The 25824-nt window shown below is 43.1% G+C and overlaps 1 protein-coding gene across 3 annotated transcripts in view; it reads left to right on the forward strand.

Moving 5' to 3' along the window:
* Positions 1-11432: 11432 nt before the first annotated feature.
* Positions 11433-25824, forward strand: part of ZNF608 (zinc finger protein 608) — an 84908-nt gene continuing 70516 nt past the window's right edge. For 2 of the 3 annotated variants that reach the window (XM_030470127.1, XM_030470125.1), the window contains exons 1-2: positions 12680-13664; positions 14693-15743. In XM_030470127.1, coding sequence (XP_030325987.1) covers positions 14856-15743 — 888 coding nt within the window. In that variant the 5' untranslated portion in view covers positions 12680-13664; positions 14693-14855. Of the gene's footprint in view, positions 11685-12679; positions 13665-14692; positions 15744-25824 lie in introns of those variants that run through there. The other variant, XM_030470126.1, reaches the window with a different exon arrangement.

The raw sequence follows: 25824 nt of genomic DNA on the forward strand, positions 1-25824 counted from the left end.
CAGGTCTCTGTCCTTACGGTATAGTTAGATGAAATGGCATAACCCAGTTTAATGGTTTACTGCGACTAAAAGGGGTGATCCCGGCCTGTTCAGCCCTCAACTTCCTCTCCCTTGCTCCCACCTAACCTGCATGCTGCCAGTGACCCCCTTAGAGGTGACAAACCACTCCTCTAACTGCAGAGCGAGCTGCTTCGGCTCACTGAGCCAGCAGCAAACCAACGACACAAAACAGTCAACAGGTTTTTGTTGGCTTAACAAACTCCACTGATTCACTTAGGGGTCAAATGAGTGCCAGAGCTGTGCAATGGAGAGGATGAGACCACACAGCTTGAAGAAGGCTAGAGAAAAAGTTGGAAAACAGGGCCTGAGGAATGAGACTGCCCCTTTTGGCAGCACCAAGCTGTTACAGCAGCTCAAGTGTCTGGCTGAGCTGCACCCTCACCGTGCACAAAGGATGCCCGTGTGAGAAAGAGTGCAGCAGTTAGTGTGCTGTAAAGTCACACCCCTGCATACGTTGCAGTAACTTCACTTGATCCATAGAAGTCTTTTGTTCTGTGCTTGTTCTCCAAATTCCCTCCCTCCAGGCAGGTAAGGGAAGTAGCTTCAGCTAATCTCCTTAGCATACCTATTGTCTAGCTAAAGTACAGTCATTATGTCCAACAAGCCTCCGTTGTCACCCATCTGGGAGAGAGAAGACACAATCCATGTGGGCTGGATACCCATTTGCCGGGAATTCAGAAGCACTGCAAGCTTGCAAGCCTGCCACACCAACCGGGACTCCTAAGTCTTACCCATTCACCCCAGTCGCTGCATTATGTCAGACTTCAAATTACTAGACACTGATTAGGTGGGAGAAAGGTTTGCCAGGAAACTTCTTCTGGCTGAATGCACATACATTGCACAGCAGAACATGTCGGGCCCCTTATCTAATTAATTCTGTAATTAACAGGCATTGCCCAGTTTTGGAAAGATCAGCCTTTTTGTGAGCACAAGCACTGCAAGTGACTGGGACAGAAAATGTGGGTTTGAATTAAATTTTCAGTGGCCAGTTTTGACCTTATTCCCTCTAGTAATTAGCAAGAATATTCTACTAGAATCAATGGCTTAACAACAATAGAGGCAGCTTCAGGATATAACTATTAGGCTGTAAACAGCCACTGTAGATGAAATAGAGTTATTTTCTAAGTCTACTGTGACTTATCACTGTACTCCCATGCCTCTTCCAAGAAATTACTAAACTTCACCTCTTCCAGTAAAAGGCCCCTCTAACTCACTTCTGCCTAACTGTGTTGAACTACTTACAGTGGGGAAAATAGTCTTGCTAATTTGTCTCATTTGGCTGGAATGGTCTAGGGAATGCTCAAGCCAGGGAGAATATGATGTCCTGTCCCCAGGCAGATGATAGGCAGTACCTCTTCCACTGCCACAGCCATCTGGAGAGTAAATGTCTATCTCTACCACTCCAGTCTCCCAGGGAGATACCCAGTAATGTCTTCAGAGTAAGAAACTTCTAGGGACCAGTTAGATATATATTGGATAAGCCATTAAAACATCACTTCATTTTAATGATTTGTATCTGCAAGAGGATTTAAATTAGTAATGGCTTATCAAACTTTACAGTTGAAGTTACTAAAAAAGACCTCTGAATGATTAAAAAAAATCATATATGTCTGTATGTACATATACTCACACAGATGCACATATGCATGTTATTGCAGGAAGAGCTGAAATCAGTTTGGGTTTTTTTGTCTCTCATAAAAGAAATGGCTCACACATGTCATCCAGCTTGAAAATTTCCAAGAGAGCTGATTGCCAGCAATTATTTTATATTTTATGGCGCATTCTTTCACTCTATATTTGGTTTTGTTCATATGGAGTGCTCAGTGCAATACAAAGGCTTGCAGAGGGTTGGAATTCCTAGATCCCTCCTGAAAACTTGTTATTAACAGAGGCTGCTTAAAAGGACTTTCCATGGCTGCTGGCTGATCCTGAAATGCCTAACAACAAGGTTTTGGGGGTAGGGGGAGGACACCTTAACAGGAAAAAAAAAACCAAAAAACGGAGATAACACTTATTTCCTCATTCTGAGCAGGAGGTGTAATGTCTTTATAAAGTAATAATTAAAAGAAAAAAAACAATTACTGGTGCCTTATCTGGACCTTGCAGCTGTACTTCCCCTTTTTGCATTAGCAGTGTGTGTTCTAAGGTTATGAAAAACCATGAAAATTGCGTCTTAAGAGGAGTTTTATTCTTTTTCCTGGGATTTGATTGAAACAGACAGCTACATTTTGTGTGTATATAATTAGGCAGTAAAATAGGCTTTGAAGGCAGATTTCTGTTCAGTATGTGAGTCACATGCACAACAGTCTTTCATTCAGCAACCAAAGACTGATCTTTTTAATGCCTCAACTCGCTCAACATGTTTTCTGAATGCTACATCTTGGGGGGGAGGGCGGGGGGGGGGGGGGGGGGGGAGAAAGGGAAAAAAAAAGAGAGAAGGAGAAAACCAAACCCTAACCAAACAGCTTTTAAGCCATATTTCTTTCTTTCTTTCTGTTTTTCCTCATTTCCCCAAATGAAAAACAATCTGAAAAGCCAATCTAGTTAGTCTGTGGTGATTTAACCTTATGACAAACTGATTTTTATCATCTTTCTTTCCAGACTGTTGTCCAGGGCAGCACTGAATGCTGCACCAGCTCTAAGCGTATCTAATCCCTCTCATAAAAGGCTATTGTGGTAGTAAAACTGAGACCAATGGCTTTTTCATTCTCCACCTCTCAGCTCTCCAAAGTAATGGCAATGGGGTGTCCTCTTCATGTTTTTCTTTTCAAATGCATAGTTTCTCCTTTTAATAAGGCTAAAATGAAGCGAAAGAAAGGAACACAATCACATTTTCCCCAAAGCTCTTTCTATAAATACCTTCTGGAGAACTGAATTTAGGGACAATTATCTGCAATCCGAGTTGTTGTGACACTGTGTGTGAATACAGCACCGTATCCTTGGAAGTTTCTGATCATTCCGAACTATGTGAACATGATAAAATGTTGGGCTGATAATACTTAGGGCTTCATATTTTCTGCTTAGGGTCACACTCTGGCACTCTTGCTCGCCCTGAAGCATGTGGAACTAACGATGTGATAAGGTTAGTGCTTAACACTGGCACAGTTCTCACACCTACCCCTTGCAAAATAATCACGTAAAAGCCATTGTCCACTTACTTTGTGCACTTGCAGTGCATTTCTGTCAACAGTATTTTCCCCCAAAAGACAAATTATAACCCTGTATTTTTACAAAAAACAAATAAGAAGAATAGTGAGTAAATATTCTCCTGAAAAAAAGTGCACTTTTTTCTTTTTTCTTTTTTTTTTTTTTTTTTGGTCAAAAAGCCTTGACCTAGGTGCTAGCTGTTTTAATTAATAATATACTAACAGATTATATTTCAGAACTTGTTCACCATTTTGAACAGCAGTACAAGAGAAAGTTGGTCTGCATTTCATTACAAATTTTCATTTAACCTCAGAGGAGTGCTTTTAACCACCAAAATACAGAGTGCTAGATAAAAAGATTTACAGCTAGAAATAGTTCACGCAAATTCACTTCTCCAAATAAAAACCACTGCATTTTAATACTTCTTATCAATATCAATGTACTTACAGATACTTTTTAATATCATAATTAAAATTAAAAACCAGCAACACTGTTTAAAAGCTATAAAACCATTCTTTGGGCAAAATATTAACACAACTGTTTTGATTCTGAGGGTATTACATTTGTGCACTTATAGAAGCAGAAAATGAAGAAAAAAATTTAAAATAAAAATTATGTAATTAATTCCTAAATTTCAAATATAGAGAGAAAGGTAAGGAGGATTATGTACTCTGCAAATACTATTCCATGGTCCAGAGTAAGGGAGTAATTCATAAGTATCATTGTCTTTTAAGTACAATTTGGAAATCTGGTGGGCATGACTCTGAGCTGGAATACCCTCTGTAGAAGCAGTGATCCTCACAGCATCTCCTCCAAGTTCTTTCATAGTATTTCTGTGGCAAGATAGTTGAAAAAATAGCACTTGTGCCTTCAGGACACCACAGAAAACCTTAGGCTCCAGAAGGATCCCTTGAGCATCTCCTAAGTTCTCAAGACTTCTGCAGCCAGAATTATGAAATGTACATCACGTATTTTTTCACTTCCCAGTGGCTTTTCCAGGAGTAAGACAAAGAAGTCTGCTGCCATCCCCACTTGGAAGGTTTGGAAGCACAGAGCACGTTTATATAAGGCAGATAAAGCTAGGACCTGTGTGTGACTCTCTGGACTGCCTTTCTTTTCTGTAGTCCTAAAGAAGAGAGCAGCTGCAGTCAGTGGAAGGTCTGCTTGAATAGCAGTTATTTGCAATACACGCCTAAATCCAATGCAGATGCTGTTAATCACATTACACTTGATCTCAATATGCTAAACAAACACAGTACTCAGGGCACACTGAAAGATAAAAGTAATCACTGCTACAGGAAACTACAAATGAGGAAGCAGAAGCATTGTGATGAGAAGACCCATGGGTTTCAAAGCCCAGATTGTGCAGAGGCTCACCAGCAGGTACAGATCACCTCTGCCTTGTGTCTGACACGAACAGTGCCAGCTCAAGTGCATGCCACTGCTTTAAAAGGGAGACACAAGCAATGCACTCCGTTCAGCTACAATCGTGACTTTCTTCCCAAAGCAGAATGATCAGCCAGCGATGATGGTGTTTGTTATTACCTCGTATCACAGCTGTGGTGTGGAACACCAGCTAAGTTTCATGGCCCCTGATGTGGTTCAACTCCTAGATGTTGAGCCAAGGAGCGTAACAAGTCCATTGGAGTGCTGTACACATACCACATATTGACAGGGCAAGACATCACCGAAAACATTTTGAATGCTGTATAAAATTTTCTGGATTCTCAGGTGATTTATTGCCTTTCGTGGTGAATTCCGACAACACTAAAAATTTCTATGATTTGATATTCCTTACCACTGAACTTATAAATCTCAGAGCTTTTTTCTTGCCATTTTCTTCATCTATCAGGCTTCTCTTTTGAAATTAAACTTTTGCAATCCTACCTGTGTGGAAAATATTTAAAGGCTGGATGGGTCTTCTCAAACATCAAGAATGCAGTTCTGCAATGTTTTGGGTAGCTACATAGAGAATGTAAACCTTGAAAGTGAGTAATACCTCATCTGATCCAGGCTCCCCTTCCACTAAAAAACATACCTGCGTTACTTTTGGCTGAGGAATTAAGGAATCTTTTACATTCATGCAATGGTTTAGTTACCATTTCCAGGCAAGATGGCCAAGTCACAGAGAGAAGTACCATGAACTTCCCAGGGGAAGTGAGACAGCTGAGAACAGACTGCCCCAATTCCTCTGCACTAATGAGATCATCCTTCCCCTTTTGTATTTACACTGTCCTCTCTTCTGTCTCACTCTCCTGGTCTCAAATCCCCATCTCCTTCTTTCCTATTGCCTTGATCTCCATCTCCTCATGCTTCTTTTCTAGCAGGTCCCTTCTTCTTGTGCAGTTGAGGGTACGAAGCTCTCTGTGTGTTTCTCTCCTCCTGCTCCAGTATAGCAAAGGCAACAACAGGAGAGCAACAAAGCCAGCCAGGAAAGCAAGAGGCCATGGTTGCCTGCTTTGGTAGAACAGAGAAGTCCTATGGATACTCTCTTCACTTGTAGCTCCAGTGGCCCCCAAGCTTCATTTGGTAAAATGCCTCTTGGCCTGATTATTGAGATCTCTCTCAGGCATTCCTCTTGTGCCAGAGCATTTATTTTCTCCTTCCACATCTCTGCAGTTTTATATCTATCAGATGTAGCTTTGCATTTACCAACTCCCAAACACATACTGATAACTTCTTTGGTGAGTTTTCAGCGTCGTTCCCCTTCAAGCTGCTTTCTGTCAAAAATGTAGCAGCATGTTTCCTCATTCCTCCCCCAAGGATGACATACCTAACCTTGGTTTTGAAAACTTCCACAGATTCATTACTCCCTTCATCAGCCAGTACACACTCTGCCTCTTAGTCATCTTTATCTTACTCCTAGTATGTACTATGATCTAATCTCTGGCTTATTCCTTATGTTCATGCAGCATCATACTTCTCGCTCTCCTTTCATGGACAAATCCTTCCCACGGCCTCTTCTGCTGCAAACTCCTTACATCTAACTGGCTACATCTCTGCAAATTCCGTTTCTAGACTCATCTTCCCCCTCCCTGGCCTATGACTCCTAGTCTTCTCTATAATAAAACAATCCAATCTTATTCGCTAAGCCTCAGTTTCATTCCCCATGCTCATTTGTTCTCTCGTAAAATCTGAAATATGGCACCCAGCCACTGACTTTTTAAACTTTTTCCACCTTAGCACTGCTCTAACAAGGATGCTGCTCATATGAAATACTGAATCCATCATTTCTATTACAAATTATAACTGTGAAACATTAAGCTATTTTGAAATAAAGTAGCTGTAAAAAACACACAGTGTAATTGACTACTAAAGCTATGACAAAAGGCTATAACAGATTTTAACATGGATTGCCTGTTTCTCATCACACACAGCCTATTAAGCAAGAAATACATGTTTGTAATATTATCTGAATGTTTATGCAATGCACTACATAAATAAATAAGCTGTTGTTTAAATTACCTGAGGAGAAATTGAGTATCTACACAGTGAACCAAAGGCTATATTCATGTCAGGGTAAAAGGTTTGTAGTTCAAATTCTACGGCAGAACTTCACAGAAGAATTAAGTTACAAAATGGAAAACACTTACTAGGTCATTCAGTCCAGTTCTAATGCCAAAATGGAGTCATTCCCCATAGTATTTATTTTTAGTGCTTTTTCCAGCCTTATTTTCAACCCTGTGCAATGGGACTGAAGAACTTCCTTTGGGACATTATTCATTTCACTGATTAGCACATTACACTGTTAGGGTTTTTAAAAACAATCTTCAACTGTTTATTTGGTGGGGTTTGTTTTTTCTTTGGTTATCCCCTGGGCTCTGAGAAAGATGAGAGCACCTTTTACACTCTCTCCCTACCCCCAAATAAATACACATACACACACGAGTCTTTCATAAATCATGCCCTCCAGTTGCCAGGCCATTTTTGTTGCTCTTCTATAAACAACACAGCACTACTTTGTTTCCATATATAACCTGTATTTGTGTGCTGAAACATCAGAGACACTGACCTTTAGATTACATATCAAACTGAGACTCCTTGTGAATGTTCAGATAAATGTAAAAGAGTCTGTGGACTGTTCTAATGAAGAAGTAAACATTATTAACATTGTGTCTGTAGAAAAAGAAAGTAGTATCTAATGTAAGTATCTGCCAAGTGTATAATAACTCAACTGTATGCTTGTATCACCAGTTCCCACACTCTGGATCACTGGCAGTTTACAATGCCATAATAAATTATCCACAACTAATCCACAGAGATGGCAGTTTGTGCGCATTAATTAAAAGTTTATCCACAAGACTGTGGGATAAGTTCTGAAGATTCTGAGGATGCACTAACCCAAAATTTTCAGATCACTATGATAAATTTCCAAGGTACTGCTTTCAAGCCTGCTGTGAGAAAACCCTTTACGTGCAAACCGTTGCATACAAAAGAAATGCCACCTATTGTATACCTAATCGATCTGGCAAGTAGGAACTTGAGAGAAGTAAGTTTTTGCCCTCTGCTCAGTGCCCGGTTGAGGAGCGTGGGATGGTGTAACCTTTGCGGACGTGCTGCATGCGATACCGAGAACGTCTGCACACACGCGTACCTCTGCAACATGAAATGCAGGAACAAAGGGTGCGGTTGAAAGAGGTCGTCTGAGGGGAGGTAGCTGAGGGTCAGGTGCACATGACGGTAGGACGATGCGGCGTCCTCATTCAGACATTTAGACATTACTACATCTTGCAGTCGGCCCTACTAGCGGACGGGGGCACAGACAAGGTTGGAAAACAGCCCTTTCCGCAGTTGCAGGTGAATAAGTACTCGCTGCAACCCTTACTTCCCTCCTGCGGGCACAGGTACCCCGTAATTTCAGGGAGCGCTGGACGGGGCTGACCCGCGGCCCCGGGGGCAGTGCCGCCGCCGCTACCCACACTCCCCCGACAAGCCTCAGCCAATGAGAGTTCGGGAAAGCGATTTCTGGAGAGCTGATTGGCCGCTGTCCGATCGGCGCCCCGGGGCGCCGGCGGCAGCGGGAGCAGGGCTGGGCGCGGGGGCCGGGCAAAGGGCGGCGGCTGATGCGGGGCTCCGGCCGGAGAGAAGCCGGGTCTTCATTAGGATGTGTGATGTGTGTATCTGGCGAGAGTAGGAAAAGAAAGAAGGGGGAGGCGGTGGGAAGGGGGTGTGAACGGGGGTAGCGTTGGGAGTATTAGCGGTCTGCAGCTGCATTAACTAAAGACAGATTTCCTTTTTTAGACAAACATCGCTAATTTATTGGTCCTCTGCCTTGTAAAACGTGCACGAATGCAAAGTTGTAATTTAATTTGGCGAGCGGTCATAAAGGAAGGCGAAAATAAGTCACACGGTGGGCACCGGCCTCCCTCTGCAACTGGGGCAGTTTCTCCTGGGCAGGATGGTGTGGGGTCAGTGGTCTTCTTGCAGCCATTCCTGGGAATTGGGTGCTGAAGAGGCACCATGGGCCCTCAGGCTGTTCTGCCGCAGAAACGGGTGAATAAAACCCCACTTCCGTAAATCACATAGTGGCTTGGGGTGGCTCCTTCCTCGTGTAGCCGCACACAAAAGCCAGGAGGGAAGGGAGAGTCTCAGCTCTGAATTTTGTCACAAGCCTAAGGAGGCTTGTGAGAATATTTTGCCCATCATCTGGCAGCTGTGGCTAGAGAAACGTCTCTCCCACTGACCGCCGCGTTCAGAAATTAAAGTGATGCTGTAGTGCAGATAAAGCAGAGGCATTTTTGCAATCTCTCCCAGTGGCTGTTCTTTGGCTAGTTAACAGACCATCTATTCAGAAGCAATTTTCTTTGGGATGAAATTATGTGCTGACCGTAGCAGATCGCTTCCCATAATACCCCTTCCCCCACCCACTGCTAAATACAAACTGTCTCCTACTCACTGTATAATAATGTGAAAATGACTGTAATTTTGCAGACAAGAAGCAGCCCAAAGTGAAACGTGTCTAAACAGAGGTCGATATTGAAAAATCAGGGCTATTACGTAAATCTGAAAAACACATACTGTAAAGACACAGGAACAGTGATCCACAACTAAGTAAAGTAAAAAAAGTAGGCTTGGCGTTGCTGACCTTAAAATTTTTGCTAACCACTTGAACAAAATCACTCAAAAGTTACCTCGGGGAATCCATGATTTTCAGTACCTGTAACATCACCACGTTCGTGTGTCCCCCCCCAGCCTGAACTGCTGGTGCCTGGTCACGAGTGGGCCTCACCAATGCTCCAGCCGTGTCTGCAGCCCCTTGCTGAACTCCTTCCATCCGATCATCCCAGCGTTGTCGGAAGGCCACTGCGGCAGGACAGGGACGCGTTCGCACCGTGGCGTTTCTCGTCTGCGCTACACACACTCGGTGCCTCTATTTTTCATTAATATTTGTTTTTTCGCTTTGTAGTGGCTTAAAAATTTCATGTGATCCAGGGCTTCCCTGGCCGTGAACTTCCCCTGTTGATGAACCCCTCGTTATCAGCCACTGAGGAGAAGTGTTTTTACACCGGCAGGAACGGAGCTGGTTGTCCCCGGGCCGGCCCGGGGCCCCCCAGGGGAGCGTGTCCCGGTGCCCCTGGGCTGATGGTGACCGGAGGGCAGCGTTTTCCCCAGGGACCCTGCTCATGGTGGCTTTTACACCCACTCCTTTCCCCCCCGAACTTGTGTGTCGGTCCCCGGTGCTCCGGCAGCGAGCAGGATTTGCCCCTCCGGTACCGCACCGTTAGGCGGGGAGGGCACCCCGCGTCCCTGTCGGCTGGATGAGGTCCGAAGCTGCGTTTCGCCACCCTGTCGCGGGTGTGCGGGACGCGGTAAACGCCACACTGACTTCCCGACGGACACTCTGACCTGGTCAGCGCGTGCCTGGTGGGGAAAACATCCCCGATTGATTTTTCACAGGGAAATCAAGGGAAAAAGGGGAAAAAAAAGGAAAAAATAAGAAAGAAAAAAGTCAGCGCTCTGGGCCATGAGAACGGACGGAGCCTGACCACCGGCCCGGCGGCGGCAGCGCCCCTTCCCCCTTTCACCACCACCCTCCCGCTTGCGAAGGGTTAAACGCAATTTAACGCAATGGTGTAGCATAATGGCTCCCAACCTAAACAAAAGGAATGATTAAGGGGGATATTTTCGAGCCACACAAAGCCCGATAGGGAAGATTTGTGTTACTAATTCCTGTGAAAGGATGTTCGCGCGGTAGTTACAGGGTCGCCGGCATTCACACCCCAGCGCCCGCGGCCGTAAATCAGCAGCCCGGCGACAAAAGGGTTATTTTCTGTCCGTCGCCCACACCCACACCCACACCCCCCCTGAAACAGAGGCGGGGGGGTGGGGTGGGAAGAAAGACTAAAACCTTACCTGCCCAATTTAAGCCATATTGTAAGAATTAACATGGAATAAAATAGGCGGGGGGGGGACGGGGGACGCAAGGATGGGGGGCTGGTCTGGGTGTTCTCCCCCGAGCACGGATGGGAAGCTGTCCCTCCGCCTCCCTTCGGCCCCTTCCTCCAGACACTGTTTGCTTTTCTCCTCCACTAAGCACGAAAATAATCGCACATGTGTACCAGCAGCCCTCTGTCGCTGGCTTCAAGCTGTTATAATTTTGAATGAGGGGGCATTTAAAAATTATGAGTGAGGTTCTAAATTGCCTCTTTGAAACCGGGACAGAAAAATCATTCATCATCCCTCCAAAAACTGCCCTGAAAATAAATTAAAACGAAATGAGGGAGTCTTCCTCCCAACGTGTGAGTCTTGGCAGAGCTACTCTCCACCTTGGTTTTCTGATTTTTTTTCCCTCCTTCCCCTCTCTTTTCTTTTTTTTTTTTTTCCTCTTTTCCTAAGCCCTAAATGTTACATGGGATAATTGAAATGGGAAACACGATTTGTATCTGGCTGCAGCGGGAAGCTGCCGGCTGTAGCTCGACGCAGACTGAGGGCTGCAAAGCGACAGGAGAGGGTGGGTTTTTTGGGTGGGGGGGAAGGGGGATTAGGGGGGTGGTGGGGGTGCGCCTAACGCCTGTGTGTACAGTGTGTATGTGTGCGTGTTTCTGTCTCTCACCCTTGCCGGCAGGCAGGAGGAGCGGCGGACCAATCAGAGAGCCCGGTTTCATAAAAGCTGGCTCCTGATTGGCCGGCAGGGTAAGGGCATTGTGAACAAAGAAAAGTCCCTCTCAGGTACCGCGCTCCCCCTTCCCGGCCGCCCCGCGGCCCCTGCGCCCGCCGGCCAGCCCTCGAGGGGCCGGTGCGGGTCCTGCCTTCCCTTCTCGCCACCCCCCGCCGCCGGGTTTGCTTTAATTTCGCTTATAGAGAGAAAGGAAGGTTCACGGTATCTGGTGCTCTCTCCTTCCAAACACAATAAATCTGTTGGAAGATATTAGGGTGGGTTTTTTTTTATTTTTTCCTCCCTAAAATAAAAAGCGGCTGCAACAAAAACACACTCAATGCAGTTAGAAGGAAAAGGTCAACTCGATCCAATACAGACCGTAAGTACGGTTGCGTGGTGTGTCTCTAGCACTTAGAGGGGATTTTTGTGGGTTTTTGGTTTTTTTTCTTTTTTTCTCTGCAAAAGGGAGTGTTAAAGAGTTTTGGGAGTTGAGACAACTAGGGATATGTTTTGGCTTTTAAAAAGAAGACGAAGGAAAGAACAATCACACAAGCAGGATGAGTTATTCGAGGGAAATAGGAGGGCGAGAGCGCTGTAGCCACACAAATCATACTTGACGGTGCACTTGGGGGGCGTAAAAGCGTAGTGCTTTTCTGCGGGATTGATTATCCAAGCGGGAGCGGTACCAGCGAGACAGCTCCCGACAAGCCCGCGCCCCACTCAGCCGGGGAGCGGTGGGCACGGGCAGGGTGTCGCCGGGGGTGGTGGTGGTGAGCATCCCGAGGCGAGAGGAGAGCCCCGGGACACCGGGAGGTGTGCGGGTGGTTTACCGGGAGCGCCCCCCCCCCCCGCCCGACGGCAGTGGGAGCGTGGCTGTGCCGCCCGCCGGTCGCGGTGCGGTGTTGTGCGTGTGCGGGGCCGCCCCTCGCTGTCGGGACACGGCTTGTCACCCGTTCCTGTTCTCACGACAGCCAATGGATCCCGCCGGCCTCACGTGACGCTGTAACGGAACCGCCGCGCCTCGGGGGTTGGCGGCTGCTGCCGCGAGTGCCCCTCCCCCCCCTTTGCCTTCACCCCACCTCCCCCCGCCCGCCGCCGGCAATTCATTACGGCTTTTAGCTTCCCATCGCCGGCTAATTAAAAATACTAAGCTAAAGCTCCGAGACCGTCTGACTTGGGGAGGGCGGGGGGGGACGACGGGGACTGGGGGGAGGCAGGGGGCAGGAGCAGACTGCGAGGTTTGCCGAGACAATAAGGTGGGAGCGATCTGTCCTGAAAAAAAGGTCGTCTGCTTTATCTCCTCGGACTCTAATTACCGAATTACTTACCGCGTGACTGGTTAGCCCCAGCTCCCGGGTTTTTTCATTATTATTACTATTGTTGTTTATTTTCAGAGGTAGTAATTTGAAACTCTGTGTCTACGCTTTTTTTCTTTCTTTTTGTTACTACTATTTTTCAAAGCGCCTGATTGAGGCGAGTGGAGGGAACACGGGGACAGACAGCAATCCCCCCACCCCCTTCCCGAAATCGTATCCCTGGGAAAATACACTGCGTTAGAGAGCACGCTGTCCTTCCTCCACTCCCACAAAATGTTTTGATAACCGGTTTATCAGATCAGTGATTCCCCCCCTCCCGCTCCTCCTCCTCTTCCTTGCTCCCCCCTCGCTTCTCCCTCCCTCCCCTCGTTTCCCCTCAAGTTACTTCAAGAAATCAGATCTGTCAGGACGGGCGAAAAAAATGCCACTTCCCAACTAACAGGCGGAATCCAGCCCAGATTTTCAGTCCTTTCTTCTTCTTTTTTTCCTTCCTCCCTTTCACTAATTTATCCCGATGTTAGCACATTCTGTCTTGTAACACCCGGGCGCCTGTAGGTTTGGTTCATGGGATCATTACTTACTGATCAGGATGGCTCCCAGGTCCGGGGCTGAAGACGGAGTGTGAAGTTGGGGAAACAATTTTTTTTTTTTTTAATTACTCTGATGATTATTACTTCTTGGTGCTTATTGAGGAAAAGCAAACAAACAAAAATCTGGTCCTTGATGCTTCAATTCTGAATGTGAAATATTACCTACCAGCTGGTAAAGTTGTGAGGTTCTGCATTTTCTTTTTTTTTTTTTTTTTCTTGGTCTTTAAACAAGGAGGGAAAAAAAACTAAACAAAAAAAAAAGGACTTCTGATCCGTGTGCCAAAGTAGGGGGAGATATGTTACTGACCGATTTATACTGGCTGAGATGATACTTGCGCTCTACTTCTTGATCACTTGCTCTTTAAGTAAAATGAGGCACAGAGTTGTTGCTGAGACGAGTGGGAACAGCATTTTGATTTGCTGGTTTAATTAAAAAATGATAAAGGACTAAAGGTAAGCATTATGAATATATATGTATAAATATTTCGACAGTCGTCTGTAGAAGGGAGAGAGCCCTTTAAAAATCGTTTTAACTAAGCTTTGTCAAACACACACTCATTTGCGGTCACTGAGGCCACCTTGGTGCAGATCACTTAAAGTGTACGTCTTAATCAGTTTCCTGTACAGTCAGTAATACTATATTTAACAGACCTAACAATTGTGTGACCTAGGAGTACATTAGAACTGCTTTTAGAACTGTTGTCTTGAGAATACAGGCGTTTTTTTAAAGAAAAGAGACATTTTTCTTTTTTTTTTTTTTTTTAACCTATGGAGTTTAATATTTTCCAGTAAACGTTTGTGTTTGTAGGTTGTTGGGTTTTTGACAGAAGCTGTATCGTGGCAAGGAAAATGAGGTTTCCCACTTCCCTTAGCACTCCCTCTCCCCTCACCCCAAGAGATTAAGTGTAAGGGGGGGTAAAAGATAATATAGGAGAGTCACAAAACTTCAAGGGTCTGGTTTAAAGCCACAAAATCCATGGAATGCTGTGAAGAGTGAATCTGTGTTCTTCCTTTTTTTTCTCCCTTTCGTGCCTAGGTGGTGGTCCAACGGGTTAGATTACAACATGTGCTCCAACAGCTAGGCACCACTTCTAAGACTGTATTTCCTGAGCTTTGTGGATTTAAAGACTAGAGGGTTTTTGGTGTTTGGTTTGTTGGTTTTTTTTGGTTTTTGGTGGGTTTTTTTGTTTGTTTGTTTGTTTTTTTGGTTTAGGTTTTTTTTTTTGGTTTTGTGGGTTTTTTTTGGTTTTTTTTTTGGACAGTACTCTTTAAGGGAGGTTGTGGGTGTTGGTAGGCAAAGTAGATTAAAGATGCTCACTATAAAAACATCACAGCCATTGCCTCCCATTTAACAAATTTGAGGAAGAAACGTGACAATGGTGAATAATTTTGACCGCCTCTACCTCGCCCCCTTTTTATTAGTCCTATTATATTCTGGTTACACTCAGACAATAAATACTCAACTTTTCCCCTCCTCACAGGACAAGGTAGACGTGGACTGCAGGTTGTGAATGTAGACACACCTGGGGAGGAAGACAAGAAGAGTTGAACTTCAGAGAGCCAAGCGGAGATAGATAAACGAATGTCCCCACATCTCCAAAGGAAAGTTCATCAGATTTTGACTCTAGAGATCTCATCTTCAGGATGTCATTGAACACTTCTACTGCAGGAAAAGGTGTGGATCCAAACGCAGTTGACACTTATGACAGTGGCGATGATTGGGAAATCGGTGTTGGGAATTTAATAATCGATTTGGACGCCGATTTGGAGAAGGACAGACAGAAATTTGAGATGAATAATTCTAGTAATACCACCAGCAGCAGCAACACCAGCTCCAAGGACTGTGGGGGTCTGGCTTCCAGTGGGGCTAATGCTACCTCAGCCTTAGCTGATGGCCTAAAATTTGCTTCTGTTCAGCCCTCAGCTCCCCAGGGGAATTCCTCTCACAAAGAGACTAGCAAATCAAAAGTGAAAAGGAGTAAAACTTCTAAGGATGCTAATAAATCTCTGCCTTCTGCTGCCTTGTATGGGATTCCTGAGATCAGCAGTGCTAGCAAGAGGCAGGAAGTCCAAGGGCGCCCTGGAGAGGCAACTGGCATGAATTCAGCACTGGGTCAAAGCGTGAGCAGTAACCCAAACGGCAATAATACCACCACCAGCAACACCACCACCATTGCCTCTTGTGGGAAAAACAAAGAGGAGAAACCAGGTAAAGCCCCAGGCAGCAGAGGCTCTAAGAGGGATAAGGATGCGGGAAAATCCAGGAAGGACAAGCAGCATGACCTGCAGCAGGGCCACCCCAACGGCAGTGGGGGTGGCAGCAGCCAGGCTCCCCATGGGCACCTCTATAGCTTTGGGGCCAAGGGAGGCGGTGGTGGAAGCAGCAGCCCCTTCCAATGCACCTCCTCTGCCATGGGGGAGGTGAGCAAAAGTACCCTGGATTCAGGGCTAATGGGGAACTCTATTTTGGTAAAGAAGGAAGAGGAGGAGGAGGAGAGCCACAGGCGAATCAAGAAACTGAAAACAGAAAAGGTAGGACAAAGCTCCTCTCCACATCTGCTCTTCTGTGTGTCCCAGCGTCTCTAATAAATGTCCAACAACTCTGTGTTTGGCTCCTTTGTCGTCTCTGCTGTGTATTTGTGATATGCATCTGTTCTTCCAATTTCCCTTAAAAAAAGAAACACCGAGACCTCTTCTCTAGACAGAAGACATCATGTTCTGAGTGTACTGCTCTTCCTTATCTTCTCTCCCTGTCATTGGACCTGGAGAATGTTTCTGTTTTGTCTGTTCATTTTGATAGCACTCACCCAGAAGGAGAGAGCTGGAGGTGGCCCTGACTGAGCTGTCCCTGGTTTTAGCACAGAGCAGCAGTGTTGGTGCCAGTGGGATGGCACGTGTTTGCAGGATGGAGATCTGTGTTTGCCTAGGGGGGTGCATAGCTCAGGCTCCAGGAGTAGCAGGAAGTCCTGTATTGTGCTGACACTTGTCCACAACACCACTGGGCATTTGTGACCATTCCTCTCCCGGAGTCTAAAGGCAGAAGTCCCTTCTGCCTTCTCCTGTCTGGAGCTGAGGTTGTGCTTGGGGGACGAAACAGGAGGCATTGGCAGAGACCCGGGCTCCGTTGTTCTTTTTTATTGGAGACACAGGATGCTTATTGTACACGAGGGCTCCTGTGATATAGCAGCAGCCCAGAGGCCCCAGGAGCTGGTGTAGAGGACAGGGAGGAAGAAGACAGCAGACAGGCGGTGCCTCTCGTCTTCCTGGAAGGAGAAGGCTGGGAGGAGGGGAATGCACCTTGTGCTGAGATGTGTGTGTGCAAAGCAGCTTTCAGAACAGAGCAGAGCAGTTTGTCTCCTGTGTGGGGGAGCTTTCCTGTCTGAGCCAGCGCTCAGATGTGAACTATTCATTTATTGAGTGGTTGAAATGTATGAAAGAAATCAGATGAGGGTGTGTGTTTTTCTTCCTTTCTATTATGTGATGAAGGATGCTTTCTGTAAGAATAGATGGCCATGACTCTTCTTCAGGAAGGGTGGAAGGAGAGCTTGGCTTTTGTTACTGCTGGTTCAAGGAGATTCTGGTGTCAGTGGGAATTCTTCTGTCTGTAGGGCAGAAGGTACCTTCTGGGGGACCTTGGGGTGAGTGTTTGCCCCGAGATTGCAAGTCCGATGAATTCTATAGGTTGTAAAACAAAGATAACCTGGTCTGCCTGAAAAATAAAGCAAACTGCCTGTCCCCCACCCACCGAACAATCTCAGAGTGTTAGATTGTGACTTTATTGTCAGCTGTTGGTCTTAAATTGCTTGCTTTAACAACTTCCCAGAATGAATGTTCAGCAATGGGAAAACTTTTGGGTCGGCGTTAACTGTATGGTCTGCAAGTGTCTGGGAGGGCTGGAGGTTGCAGGCAAAAGTTAAGTCTTTCTACAACCTGTTACTGGCTTTTTTTGTGTTGTGGTCGTCTTGAAGGCTTTGTACTATTTAAATCCAAAGGAGGATTAGATTTGGGTGTTTGTGGCACCTGATACTTGTTAAAACTGGAAGATAATTTCAAGGGCTTCTGTTCAAGGCAAGGAACAAATTAAATTTCATATTGTATGCATATTGCTGCTTTTAAGATAGCGTATCTAGGGATGAATTTGAATGAGCCTTGTGACCTTTTCTAAATGCAGATGAGAGTTCAGGTTGCTATAATTCATGTGTGTATGTTTGTGCTTTGATTTATGAAAAGTTCTGTGCACGGTGGAAAGGTGTCCTAAAATCTCATGGTCTCTTTATTAACTTAGTACAGTAGGCATTTACTTCTGTTGCCAGTAGTCTTCAAATTGCAGTTCTCTAATCTGTTTTAACTATCTAGATAAATTGCCCTAATCCGGCCTTCACAATGGCTGTGGTAAAAGAGTCAGAGCCATTTGATTGGATTCAGTGGCTGCCTGGAATGTGGGAGGTACTGCCCTTTTGCAACCCCCTTAGCCTTTTAATCTCTCAGCCAAATGTTCACATTCAACAATTTTGTTTAGCTGGCAATCTGAACATTTCAGTATCTCAAAGGCTGCTGTCATGGCAACAGAGATTAGAGGGTGGTGTGGTTTCTCCCGGTTTTGTGTTCTTTTCACACTCTACTCACACAGGAAACTGCATGAAGAATCCCTATACATACAAGTAATCCTATGTACGATGTAAATGGGATGGCATGCAGATTGAGAATGAACACGTATGGGGCAGTTCAGAGGCAGAGGTACTCGCTGTGTGGTGGCTGTTGCTCCAGGAGGAGGCTTGGATCTTGCATTTCCAGCAACAGCCACTGCTGTTGGCACACACCGACTCTAATACAGGCTTTGCACATTAGAGTCGTGCAGTGTTGGCCATTGTCTGGCACAATGGTGTGTTTGCCTGCTGTCTGAAGTAACATCCCTTAGTGTCTCACAATAATAATAAAGGTCGCTGCTGGCAATGGTTGCAACCGTAAGCTCAGCCTGTGGCACTCTTAGTGGAACTTAAGTGTATTATGTTTTGTTCAGGCTTTTTTTCCCCAAATGCTTAATAATAATCAGAAAGATTTTTTGTTGTTGTTGTTGTTGTTTTATAAGGGTTTCAGATTTCTTAAGTATTCTTGCTTTGACTGTTTATACACTGGAACATATCTGCTGTACTTGGCACAAAGCACCTTGTGTCTGTAGATAACAAGCCCCCATTTAAAAATCAACTTCCAGTTATCTTAATGTTGTGAAAGACATGTCTCACGAATTTGGATGTTTCCTCTTAGATACAAATGAGTTCATGCCTGCTGATTCAAAGTCTACAGGTTTTTGTATGTGGTGTGGAACATAATACTGCATTTGTTTACTATTTGTGAAAAGCTTGGAGCACATTCCCAGGAGTTTTAGTCACTGTTTAACTTTCACAGCATGCTTCAGTGTCTATTTTTGATCTATTTATTCTGTTTCCTTGCTGCAGAAAGTCATGTAAAACATGATAAATTGGATCTTATGAAGCCTAATTAGATCAATGACTGTATTCTGCTGGTTCTTTTATGCAGAAACCACAAGTATGTTGTATAAGTCGCCGCTCCCCTAATATGTGGATAAAGTCAAAGTATGCTGTAATTCTAAGATGCTTGAGCTATATTCGTGCAGCCCATTTTGTGGTTAAGCCACCAGTGACATGTCTGAATAAGTAGCTTTGACAGGTAGGCTAACCACTCCTAAGAATTTTGGTGTTAAAACCTGTCGCCATTTTCCATTTCTCATCCATACCATTTTTAGCACAGTTACTGACTGTTTGTCAGCATGAACTCTTCATCTGTTTTAGCTAAGGGGTTTTTTTTCTGTCTTTTCACAGCTGCTACATTGGAAAGCATTCAAGAGTGTCTCCAAGAGTTTGCTTTGTGTGTGTTGCAGGGCGACTTTGGGATTCAGTCAGTTAGTTTACACTGAGATATGGGAAAATTGTATTTGGCATGTGAAAATCAGTATGTTTATGTGAAAATAATGCAGAAGATACAAAGCTATAATCAGAGGTGTCTAGTTGCAGTTTTTGAACGAATCAGTCTAGTGTTACTTCAGGATTGAATTTGTCTCTTGTATTAGCTTATTGCTCCTCATTAGGACTGCATTTCGCATCTGAAAGTTGTCTTCAGCAAATTAACATGTTGGCTGATATTGTTTATTTTAGCTTCATTTTTTAATAGTGGGGATTGAGGGTGTTTTACACTTCATCAGGAAACTGCATTTTACCTATTGATGTAAATCATTTAAGTACATGCTTTGATTAATTATGTTATGGAGAATGCTTTTCATGTACTTTCCTTGCTGGCCTTGTGTGTAGTTTATTCACTGTGAAATAAAAGGTCAGGAAGGTCACTTGCTGTAATTAAAGAACAAAGTCTATTGTTGTTTGACAGCAAACTGTTTTGAAAGCTACATAAGGGATTTAGCTGTTAAAAACATTGATAACTATGGGTGTCTAACAATAAGCATAGCTAAAGGTTCTGAAAGTTCTGTAGGGCTGTCTAGTAGTGTGACGGTGCTTTCTGAGTTGGGTGAAGAGGTGTTGCCCTTTGGCCAAGGAAAGCTTTTCATGTGAAGCTGCTGACCTCTGCCAATATGTATGACCAGAGCCACTATTGGATTCCCGTGCAAAGCAAAGTTAGTGTAGCACAACGGAAGCTGGTCTAAAACATTTATAAAATAGAGTAGGGAAACTGATAACCTTACTCAGAACTACTGGAAAAATATTTCACTTTGGGCATTGGTAATTTTACAATTTTAATAACTTCATAAATACCCAGTAAAAAGGGAAGGATTGATTGTCCAGATGTCATGAGGTTAACCATGTTCTCCATGTTAAAGGGCTTTCCTGCAAGACTGTTTTAATTACAGCTATATAAAGACTTGTTTTTCCAAAGTGGCATTTTATAGTCCAATAAATGAAATGTATGTTAAAAGTGCTAAGCAAAATCTCCTGTAACTATAGAGGTGTTCAATAACCAGATTCAAGTAACATGGAAAGTCCCATCTGTTCCTAGTTTTCAGCATAAAACCAGGAATTGAATAGCTGAGGTTTGCTCTTATTTTTTTTTTCCTTCTATATTTTTGTTATTATCATCATTTAAAAAGTTCACCTGGCACTTTATAGAAGCTTTCTGAAATGCAATAATACAGGAGAGGCTGTGAAAACACATGTTCGTACATACAGTTAACCAGTTCCACTTTCATTTAAAGAGATTTCCAGAAGCTCAGTCATTGAAGAATTTATAATAGTGAATCACCTCCTGCAGGCCAACACAATAAGGGTCAGTTCTTCAAAGGTCTTACTATTTAGGTAGAACCTGAATTACTCTGTCAATTTTTCCCTACGAAGTAAAAGGAAGGGGGGGGGAGGGGGAGCAGCCTTTCAAAGGATAACTTTAGCAAGCTCTTATCAGTCACCTAATTGCATATGATAAAACCATTGACTAAAATTTTCCATGCAGAGACTTTTCTGCTCTTCAGAGAAGTGTTCTAGAATTGTTGATAGGGGGAAAATTACTCTTTTAAAGATAACTTAAGTTCTGAACTGTTAGACAATGAGATTCTTGGCTGAAACCCTGGATAAAACGCCATCCGGCCTTTGTTTGAGGTCTTTTACTGAAGCTAATGACTGGTCTTGTGCCGCCCTGAGATAAATGACATTATCTCTGAGTGGTCTGACAGGAAACAGACATGTTAATGGTGAAGCTGCGGGGAGGATCTGCTGTAGCTCTGACAAAAGAGTAAAGCGTGGACCCCTGGTTGTGATCATTAACACATAATGCATTCCAGCTTCTCCTACCAGGGCCTTAATAATTGGAAAGCTATTTTATTGACAGCAACGTAAATCATGAATCTGAAATGTGCACTTTTTCTTGTATGCTAAAACCTTTTTTCTTTTCTTTTTTTTCTTTTTCTCCCTTAAGAAATGAGTGATCTTTATAATACTGACTTTTTGTAGGAGATTCTGTGGCCTGCCTTCTGTTAATTGGACACATCCTTTCCAATCCTTTGCATGTTGAATGCAGGTTCGCCTTTATTTGCTCTGTATTATCCACACGATGTGTGTCTGTAAAACTAGGCTGAAAGAGTAAAAAGAAAAAAAAAATCCATTTCCTCACATCTTACATGGTGTTATTGGTACATGTGGTATTGAGCACATTTTTACAAGCATCAACAGGAATGCAGTCTCAGAAATACTAGCATTTCTGCTATCATGAAGACCCCCTTTACATCTCTGTTGGATAAAAACACATACATTTTGGATTCCCATCACCCACCCTTGACAGAAGGTTACATTACGTCTGTAGCTAGTTTTGCAGCTTTGTGTCACTGCCACGTGCTCTGTATTTCTCAGATACAATAGTATTCACTTCTTGAATATGTCAGCTGCATGTTCCAGATCTGTTCCATGGTATCCAGTTGGGATTGCTGAATATAACCAAGTTTTATAGTCTTGCCTTGCTCTGAACTAAGATACTTTGTACAGATGATCCAACAACCAGGTTATTCTTTATGTAATACGCTTAGCACTGTACCAGCTGTATATTGTACTTATATAATGGTCTAATATACGTGGCGATGATGTCACTGCTTTTCCTGAAAGGCTGGAGAGACTGCCTGACCTCAATTGTGCTTTATTTCTTACAACTGACATATGTAAGTCCCCAGATGGGGTCACACCTGTGGATCTGTGGATGCAGTGACCTCAGTTGAAGGACTGGCCATGGTTTTCCTGAAAACTAGTGTTTGTTTTAGTGTGTTTATGTGTCAAGGAGTTATTTTTATTTCTTAGTAATAATTGCAGAAAATGTGTTGACTTTTTTTTAAATTTGGTCTGTACACAACATTCCTTGTTGGGTGAAGGACAGCAAAATAGTGTTCCATGAAAATTTCAAAATGATGACATAATTACAAAAGGTAAATAGCTTTTAAAATTTAGAAAAGTTTGTTATATTTGTTTTTCCTTTTGAGTTTGATGATTTTTTTTTTTTTCTTTTTCCCTTTTTGCACCAGAGTGTTTCTGCCCAGTGGAGCTCTTTCGTGGTGCAGCATTTCAGCAAAATGAATAATAATACAAGCTATGATTTTTTAATTTGCTTGAAAATCTGTTTGAAATAAGCTAATTTTAATAAAGATAATTATAATTTTTCATAGAAGGACTTGAGGGGTTTTCTTAAAATGAAATTTTAAATCACAAGATTTAAAAAAAAAATCATTATTACACACTTGAATTAAACCCACTATTTACTGCAGGCTATGAGTAGCCATTTGGGCAAATATGAAGATCAGACTGACTTTTGGTTGTGCTGTAGCCAGGGTTTCAGTAAGCACTCTATTGCGTTTTCTCTTTCAATTCTGACTAAATGGTCTTGGCAATTGGAACAAAGCCTTTACATTTGAATGAAAGGTTGTAAAACTACTCAGAGTGACCTGACTGACAAGCAAGTTCTTTGTATTTTTTTCTCCCTTTTTTGAAAGAGCTGAGAGAAAACTGAGGGTGGTGGGAATAGGTGGTTTCCTCTCATGCCCCTGTTTGCCTGTACATGTACATGTACATAGTATGTATGCTTATATAGAAAACTACATGATTAAACAACTCAAGTGAATGTGTAGGGTAAGTTTCATGAAATGATATCAGATTGATGAGTGTATATATTTGTTTTCCAGCTCCAGGGTAGCTATGGTGTTGATTAAATTTTCTGAAGTCTTAAGCCAACACTGCAAGAAAAGAAGTTGTATTTTAGTGACAGAAGTTTATAGTACATCTGCTTTTCCTGTAAGTTGGCAAATACTGCGAAATCCATAGGAATCAGCTTCTACATTCTACCTGTAACGTTGACTGAGGCTGTTCAGATTAAAGCCATTGGGAATTAGATGTGAAGCTCTTTGTTTCAGTAATTCTGAAGTGAAGATGTTCTGTGTTGAATTGTATGTCCTTTATGATAAATCTTCCTTAACCATTAGACTTAAGAGTCTTCAGAAAAAGAAGATACCGAACATTTGGTTCCCTTACCTTCTCCCACCTTCTTCTCCCAGTTTTTGAGTCTTCCTAGTCTAGATCATATTCCTGGGCACAAACCCAGCTTGGCTGAGGTGTTTCTGTCTCCTGAGAATCTCCACTGAATAATAACATAAGAAAAACATCCTCATGGGGGTGTTTGAAGCATATGCCACTACTGGCATGTGGATGCAGTTCTTGCAGTCAAAAGAGCAAACTAAAATCTATTGATTGTGGTTACTGGGTGCCTTCAAAACACTGGTATTCTAGTTGTTGAATTGTCTTGTCATGTTAACCAAGAAGCAGATGGCATTATGCCACAAAAGGGTATTTTTACTTAAAGGAACTTCAGAGGTTTTGATGTGTTTTCTTTTCCTCTTATTTCCCTGATGGCTTGCTTCTTTTTATTGAAGAGTAACATGAGGAGACCTGGTAGCAATTTTATTGCTTTCCCATAACAGTTTGAAATAATAGCTTGGTCTTTGGTTGCCAGTCACATTTCTACCAGTCAGCTTGATTCTGTTTTTTATCATGTGGCAGTGGAATATAAAAAGTATATGTTTGTAGTTTGCCCTCAGAAACTGGCTCTTTTGTTCATGCCTCAATTAGCAACAGAAGACTAAGCTCCAGTTGGTCACAGTTTTGTAAACTCCCAGAGCTCACTTTCTTCATTCTGATAAAAGAAAGCACCAAGTTTAGGCTCAGTTTCCCAAGAAAGCTTGTGGCACATCTGGCCTCTTTAACTGCGTGCACTAGACAGTTTGATTTTGCACACATTTAGTAATTTGCATTAGCCATTGCTTTAATTCAAGGGTTTTGTTAAGTCCACCCCCTCAAAAAAACCCACAACAAAACCCAACAAACAAACATAAATTCACACTACTCGAATGCCACGTTTACTGATGAATTTCAGTGCTGCTGTGGCGGATGGTTGAAGAAATACAACTGTCACGGGAGCGATACCATCAGTGTCCATTAGATAAGCATAGCTTTTACAGTCTTCAGTGCTTCCCTGAGCCACTAAGAAGAGTGAAAACCAACTTGTAATCGCCTTTCTCATAGTGCACAGGGCCAGACCAAATTATTTTTGGATTTCCTGTCACCCCCTTGGCTGATTTTTGTGGATGGCTTATGTTAAAAGCAACAATAATGTTTGAATTGGAAGGGTTTCGTCTTTGGGTTTTCATTCTTCATGGAGAACTGTTTATTTGTGTGTGGTTCACCGCACTACATGAATAGTGCTATCAAATCTGTGCTTTATTATAGTCTTATAGCAGTGGAGTAATGGCAGTAGATGTTTTGGGGTTTCATATTCTTGCCAATTCTTCCCTTTTGAAGGAGGGAATGAAACTAGATCTGTGTCTCTGTGACAAAAGGTAATAGTTAGAATCAAATACAGTTAGAAATGGACCTCATTACTCAGTTGAACTTTGTTTTGCTGTTAGCAGTTTTAACTCTGGCTTAGTGAATGTCCAGGAAGTTGTTTAGTTAGCCTACACTGATGATAAGGATCTAATATTCCAGAAGTATTTCTGGATATATTGAACATATTTGACATAAAGTTTTACTGGTTAATTTTTTGCCCTGGATTTAATGTTAGACAGTGTGTGTTCAATTGCAGTGGAGTTCTGGAATTTGAAGGAAAAATGCTGATGCAGTTTGAGAACAATGAAGGTGGTTTTCCACACCCAGTGTTACTAAAAAAGTAAATTAATGTTCTTACCCACTTCAGCCAGTAGTAAGATGCAGTGTCATGTACTAGTGTTACTGGTTGCTTTTTAAACATAGGTTTGTATGTGTGTATGTATACCAATATATATTCTCATAGATATGGGGGAGGTGCGTATGTGTATAGATGTGTGTATATATAACACACACACATACACACATGAAAAAAGAGCTGCTACTGTTTTATAAATACAGCAACTGAGTTTTGGCTAATGGTCTATATTTACATTTCATGTCCAGATCCTTTAACAGTCTTTCCTGTGATGCTGCACCAGATGCCAGACATTGAAGGAGAAAGCAAGCAGCTGTTTCCATTACAGCATTGGTACATTAGCCTCTACACTTTATTTTGATTTTTATATTCCCTTCCAATCTTTCCTAATCACCCTCTAAAAAGGATATTTCCCTCCTGTCTCAGATTTATCTGTCTGCAGGGTTCTGTGTTATTCTTAGCTTTAAAAATGTAAAATCTCTCTGGGTTTTTTTTCCTCTTAAGAACTTAATGCTTTGACTCTTGCTCACAATGAGCAAGAGTTTATAGCCCTTTCTCGACTCAAGTCAGTAGTTCATTGCATTATATCTGCGTAAGCCCTGCTTGAGATGGATCCAGGTTACAAAACAGGGTCCAGTATGACCAATTTGATTGTTCTTGTAACAACTTGAGCCACTGTATTATTTATATTTTTCTGCACACTGCCTGAATAGTGTTTTGTTCATTCTTACTCTTTCCTTCACCGTGTCTCTGAAAATAAGTTTCATGGCTGTATGCTGTTACTGCTGAGATATGACTGAAAACTGCATGCAGTACAGTGAAGCACATTCATTTTAATCTAGTACCCGTTTATTGCCTTGAGCACTGTAAATCTGTCAGCTCT

Source organism: Strigops habroptila, chromosome Z, assembly GCF_004027225.2.
Source record: "Strigops habroptila isolate Jane chromosome Z, bStrHab1.2.pri, whole genome shotgun sequence".
Classification (NCBI taxonomy): Eukaryota; Metazoa; Chordata; class Aves; order Psittaciformes; family Psittacidae; genus Strigops; species Strigops habroptila.